Source organism: Calidris pugnax, unplaced genomic scaffold (genome assembly GCF_001431845.1).
Source record: "Calidris pugnax isolate Ruff unplaced genomic scaffold, ASM143184v1 scaffold447, whole genome shotgun sequence".
Taxonomy (NCBI): domain Eukaryota; kingdom Metazoa; phylum Chordata; class Aves; order Charadriiformes; family Scolopacidae; genus Calidris; species Calidris pugnax.
Window position 1 is genome coordinate 26,138 of NW_015091150.1, and position 6,516 is coordinate 32,653.

Consider the following 6,516-nt stretch of genomic DNA (forward strand, 5'->3'; position numbering starts at 1 on the left):
GGGGGGGGGGGCAAAGGAGTGGATCTGAGCCCCCCTGGGGCTGTTTTGGGGGTCCCTGGGGCAGATTGTAACCCCCCAGGGGACTCTGGAGGTCCCTGGGGAGGATTTTAGCCCCCCCAGGGGACTTGGGGCCATTCTGGGGGTCCCTGGGGCAGATCCAGGGATGGATCTTGATCCCCCAAGGGATTTGGGGCTGTTCTGGGGGTCCCTGGGGCAGATCATAACCCCCCAGGGGACTTGGGGCCATTCTGGGGGTCCCTGGGGTGGATCTGAACCCCCCCTGGGGCCGTTTTGGGGGCAGATTGTAACCCCCCCAGAGGACTTAGGGCCGGTCTGGAGGTCCCTGGGGTGGATCAGGGGATGGATCTTGACCCCCCAGGGGACTTGGGGCCATTCTGGGGGTCTCTGGGGCAGATCTGAGTCCCCCTGGGGCTGTTCTGGGGGTCCCTGGGGTGGCTCTGAGCCCCCCCAGGGGACTCGGGGCCATTCTGGGGGTCCCTGGGGTGGATCTGAACCCCCCCTGGGGCCACTCTGGGCCCAAGACCTGGTGGGTCCCCAAGACCTGGGGGGGGGTCCCCAAAACCCCCTCAGATCCTCCTGAGGTCCCCCCCCCCAAGGCAGCCAGCATCTCCCAGAAGGTCCCCAAGTCCCTTCAAGTCAACTAAGATGCCTCCAGGGTGTCCCTATTCCTGCCCCCCACCCCCCAAATTCTCCAGGGGGTCCCCAGAACCTCTTGACCCCCCCATTTTGTGTGTGTGTGCTGCTCTGTCTGCATAGCTCAGCCAGGCTTGCCCAGAGCCTCAAAGTCTGCCTGTCAACTCAATTTACCGGTCTCTCTTTTTGATATTAAGTCTCACTGAGAGCTTGAGATAGGTGTGTTCTGAGTTCAGCAGGCTCTGCAGTGGGTTATTTGAGAATTTAGGACTGGGGGGGGCTTTTTTGGGGGGGTCTCAATGAAGCATCACCACCCCGGAGGAACCGTGCCACCATCCGCCCGTCCTTCGCGTCATCCTCATCGCCCCGAGGACCCTCCTGTCACTCTGGGGGTCCCTGGGGTGGATTTTAGTCCCCCAGGGGACTCAGGGCCATTCTGGGGGTCCCTGGGGAGGATCCAGGGATGGATCTTGATCCCTCAAGGGACTCGGGGCTGTTCTGCAGGTCCCTGGGGTGGATTCAGGGGTGAATCCTGACCCCCCCCCCAAGGGACTCAAGGCCATTCTGGGGGTCCCTGGGGCAGATTGTAACCCCTCAGGGGACTCAGGGCCATTCTGGGGGTCTCTGGAGCAGATCTGACCCCCCTGGGGCTGTTCTGGGGGTCCCTGGGGTGGCTCTGAGCCCCCCCAGGGGACTCAGGGCCATTCTGGGGGTCCCTGGAGTGGATCTGAACCCCCCTGGGGCCACTCTGGAGGTCCCTTGGGTGGATTTTAGCCCCCCCAGGGGACTCGGGGCCATTCTGGGGGTCCCTGGGGTTGATCTTAACCCCCCTGGGACTGTTCTGGGGGTCCCTGGGGCACATCCCCCCCCTCAATCCTCAGGAAGCCCCCTGCAATTCTACGTGGACTACGTCAACAGCGGCCACGTCACCGCCTACGGCCCCGGCCTCATCCACGGCACCGTCAACAAACCCGCCACCTTCACCGTCAACACCAAAGACGCCGGCGAGGGTGAGTTGTTGTCCCCCTCCCTGACACCCTTGGGGGGGGTCCCCAAAAGGCACAGAACCCCCCCAATTTTGCTCCTCACCCCTCTCCAGGGGGTCTCTCGCTGGCGGTGGAGGGTCCATCCAAGGCGGAGATCAGCTGCACCGACAACCAGGACGGGACCTGCAGCGTCTCCTACCTCCCGGTGCTCCCCGGGGACTACAGCATCGTGGTCAAGTACAACGACAAGCACATCCCCGGCAGCCCCTTCACCGCACGCATCACCGGTACTGGGGGGGACTGGGAGGGCTGGGGGGGGGGGGCCATTCTGGGGGTCCCTGGAGTGGATCTGAACCCCCCAGGGGACTCTGGAGGTCCCTGGGGTGGATTTTAGCCCCCCCAGGGGACTTGGGGCCATTCTGGGGGTCCCTGGAGTGGATCTGAACCCCCCAGGGGACTCTGGAGGTCCCTGGGGTGGATTTTAGCCCCCCCAGGGGACTTGGGGCCATTCTGGGGGTCCCTGGGGCAGATCCAGGGATGGATCTTGATCCCCCAAGGGATTTGGGGCTGTTCTGGGGGTCCCTGGGGCAGATCATAACCCCCCAGGGGACTTGGGGCCATTCTGGGGGTCCCTGGGGTGGATCTGAACCCCCCCTGGGGCCGTTTTGGGGGCAGATTGTAACCCCCCCAGAGGACTTAGGGCCGGTCTGGAGGTCCCTGGGGTGGATCAGGGGATGGATCTTGACCCCCCAGGGGACTTGGGGCCATTCTGGGGGTCTCTGGGGCAGATCTGAGTCCCCCTGGGGCTGTTCTGGGGGTCCCTGGGGTGGCTCTGAGCCCCCCCAGGGGACTCGGGGCCATTCTGGGGGTCCCTGGGGTGGATCTGAACCCCCCCTGGGGCCACTCTGGGGGTCCCTGGGGTGGATTTTAGTCCCCCAGGGGACTCAGGGCCATTCTGGGGGTCCCTGGGGAGGATCCAGGGATGGATCTTGATCCCTCAAGGGACTCGGGGCTGTTCTGCGGGTCCCTGGGGTGGATTCAGGGGTGAATCCTGACCCCCCCCCCAAGGGACTCAAGGCCATTCTGGGGGTCCCTGGGGCAGATTGTAACCCCTCAGGGGACTCAGGGCCATTCTGGGGGTCTCTGGAGCAGATCTGCCCCCCCCTGGGGCTGTTCTGGGGGTCCCTGGGGTGGCTCTGAGCCCCCCCAGGGGACTCAGGGCCATTCTGGGGGTCCCTGGAGTGGATCTGAACCCCCCTGGGGCCACTCTGGAGGTCCCTTGGGTGGATTTTAGCCCCCCCAGGGGACTCGGGGCCATTCTGGGGGTCCCTGGGGCAGATCATAACCCCCCAGGGGACTTGGGGCCATTCTGGGGGTCCCTGGGGTGGATCTGAACCCCCCCTGGGGCCGTTTTGGGGGCAGATTGTAACCCCCCCAGAGGACTTAGGGCCGGTCTGGAGGTCCCTGGGGTGGATCAGGGGATGGATCTTGACCCCCCAGGGGACTTGGGGCCATTCTGGGGGTCTCTGGGGCAGATCTGAGTCCCCCTGGGGCTGTTCTGGGGGTCCCTGGGGTGGCTCTGAGCCCCCCCAGGGGACTCGGGGCCATTCTGGGGGTCCCTGGGGTGGATCTGAACCCCCCCTGGGGCCACTCTGGGGGTCCCTGGGGTGGATTTTAGTCCCCCAGGGGACTCAGGGCCATTCTGGGGGTCCCTGGGGAGGATCCAGGGATGGATCTTGATCCCTCAAGGGACTCGGGGCTGTTCTGCAGGTCCCTGGGGTGGATTCAGGGGTGAATCCTGACCCCCCCCCCAAGGGACTCAAGGCCATTCTGGGGGTCCCTGGGGCAGATTGTAACCCCTCAGGGGACTCAGGGCCCTTCTGGGGGTCTCTGGAGCAGATCTGCCCCCCCCTGGGGCTGTTCTGGGGGTCCCTGGGGTGGCTCTGAGCCCCCCCAGGGGACTCAGGGCCATTCTGGGGGTCCCTGGAGTGGATCTGAACCCCCCTGGGGCCACTCTGGAGGTCCCTTGGGTGGATTTTAGCCCCCCCAGGGGACTCGGGGCCATTCTGGGGGTCCCTGGGGTTGATCTTAACCCCCCTGGGACTGTTCTGGGGGTCCCTGGGGCAGATCGTAACCCCCCAGAAGACTCAGGGCTGTTCTGGGGGTCCCTGGGGCGGTTCTGGGGATGGATCTTGACCCCTCAAGGGACTTGGGGTTATTCTGGGTGTCTCTGGGGCAGATCTGAACTCCCCTGGGGCTGTTCTGGGGGTCCCTGGGGCAGATCGTAACCCCCCCAGGAGACTCGGGGCCATTCTGGGGGTCCCTGGGGTGGATCCAGGGATGGATCTTCATCCCCCAAGGGACTCGGGCCCATTTTGGGGGTCCCTGGGGTGGATTTGAGCCCCCCTGGGGCCATTCTGGGGGTCTCTGGGGTTGATCTTAACCTCCCTGGGGCCGTTCTGGGGGTCTCTGGGGCAGATCTGAGTCCCCCTGGGGTTGATCTTAACCCCCCCCGGGGCTGTTCTGGGGGGCCCTGGGGCAAATCATAACCCCCCAGGAGACTTGGGGCTGTTCTGGGGGTCCCTGGGGAGGATCCAGGGATGGATCTTGATCCCCCAAGGGACTCAGGGCTGTTTTGGGGGTCCCTGGGGTGGATCTGAGCCCCCCTGGGGCTGTTCTGGGGATCCCTGGGGTAGATCTGACCCCCCCCGGGGCCACTCTGGGGGTCCCTGGGGTAGATTTTAGCCCCCCAGGAGACTCAGGGCCATTCTGGGGGTCCCTGGGGTGGATCTTAACCCCCCCCCCTCAAAGGGGACCTTTCTGGGGGTCCCGGGGGAGCTCTGGGGAGGGGTGTTGGGGGTCCCTGGTTGGGGAGGGGGGGTCAGTTGCCCTGTTAACCCCCCCCCACCCCCCGTTTTGTCCCCGCAGGTGACGACAGCCTGCGCCTGTCCCACCTGAAGGTGGGGGCTTCGGCCGACATCCCCCTGGACATCGGGGAGACCGACCTCAGCCAGCTGACGGCCACCGTCACCGCCCCCTCGGGCCGCAAGGAGCCCTGCCAGCTCAAACGGCTGCGCAACGGCCACATCGGTGAGGGGGGGACACCCGGGGGGGTCCTTGGGGACACCTTAGGGACACCCTGGGGACATGGGGATACCCTGGGGACACAGGGACACAGCCATCGTCACCACTCCCCCAGGCCACAAGGAGCCATCCCAGCTCAAACGGCTCCTCAACGGCCACATCGAGGCTCCACAACGACACCCGGGGGGGTTCTTGGGGACACCTGGGGGGACAGAAGGACCCTCACCGGTCCCCCAGGCCACAAGGAGCCATCCCAGCTCAAACGGCTCCTCAACGGCCACATTGAGGCTCCACAACGACACCCGGGGGGGTTCTTGGGGACACCTGGGGGGACAGAAGGACCCCCAGGGACTTGGGGACACCTTAGGGACATGGGGACACCAAGGGGGACACAGGGACACGGCCACCGTCACGGCACCCTTGGGTCACAAGGAGCCATCCCAGCTCAAATGGCTCCTCAACGGCCACAGTGGTGAGGGGGGGGACACCCGGGGGGGTCCTTGGGGACACCTGGGGGGACAGAAGGACCCCCAGGGCCTTGGGGACACCCTAGGGACACCCTGGGGACACAGGGACATGGCCACCGTCGCCAGCCCCTTGGGTCACAAGGAGCCATCCCAGCTCAAATGGCTCCTCAACGGCCCACAGCCGGGGGGACACGGGGACACCCAGGGGACATGGGGACACCCAGGGGACACGGGGACACCCAGGGGACATGGGGACACCCAGGGGACACAGGGACACCCGGGGGGACACAAGGACATGGCCCCCTTGGGTCTCAAGGAGCCATCCCAGCTCAAACGGCTTCTCAACGGCCACATCAGTGATGGGGGGGACACCCGGGGGGGACACGGGGACACCCAGGGCCTTGGGGACACAGGGACACAGTTGCTGTCCCCCTGCCCTGTCCCCACCATGTCCCTGTGTCCCCCACCCTGACATGTGTGTCCCTGTGTCCCCATGTCCCCCTGACACATGTGTCCCCGTGTCCCCCACCCTGACTCCTCTGTCCCCATGTCCCTGTGTCCCCCCGCCCTGACACGTGTGTCCCCATGTCCCCCACCCCAACACGTGTGTTCCTGTCCCCCCGTGTCCCCCACCCCGACATGGGGGACAGAAGGACCCCCAGGGACTTGGGGACACCTTAGGGACATGGGGACACCAAGGGGGACACAGGGACACGGCCACCGTCACGGCCCCCTTGGGTCACAAGGAGCCATCCCAGCTCAAATGGCTCCTCAACGGCCCACAGCCGGGGGGACACGGGGACACCCAGGGGACATGGGGACACCCAGGGGACACGGGGACACCCAGGGGACATGGGGACACCCAGGGGACACAGGGACACCCGGGGGGACACAAGGACATGGCCCCCTTGGGTCTCAAGGAGCCATCCCAGCTCAAACGGCTTCTCAACGGCCACATCAGTGATGGGGGGGACACCCGGGGGGGACACGGGGACACCCAGGGCCTTGGGGACACAGGGACACAGTTGCTGTCCCCCTGCCCTGTCCCCACCATGTCCCTGTGTCCCCCACCCTGACATGTGTGTCCCTGTGTCCCCATGTCCCCCTGACACATGTGTCCCCGTGTCCCCCACCCTGACTCCTCTGTCCCCATGTCCCTCCTGCCCTGACACGTGTCCCCCCACCCTGACACACGTGTCTCCGTGTCCCCCAACCCTGACACACGTGTCCCCCCTCCCTAACACACGTGTCCCCCCCCGCAGGCATCTCCTTCGTGCCGCAGGAGGTGGGGGAGCACCTGGTGCACGTGTGGCGGGGGGGGCCGC

General features: G+C 65.9%; 1 protein-coding gene across 1 annotated transcript in view; it reads left to right on the plus strand.

The window, feature by feature from the left end:
- Positions 1-6,516, plus strand: part of LOC106898116 (filamin-A-like) — a gene marked incomplete at its 5' end in the record, with an annotated part of 38,538 nt that overhangs the window by 26,062 nt on the left and 5,960 nt on the right. Inside the window, 4 exon segments of the mRNA XM_014959206.1 lie at positions 1,536-1,664; positions 1,754-1,927; positions 4,569-4,730; positions 6,454-6,516. The exon segment at positions 6,454-6,516 is cut by the window's right edge and continues 4 nt beyond it. Of these exon segments, the coding sequence (XP_014814692.1) occupies positions 1,536-1,664; positions 1,754-1,927; positions 4,569-4,730; positions 6,454-6,516 (528 nt within the window).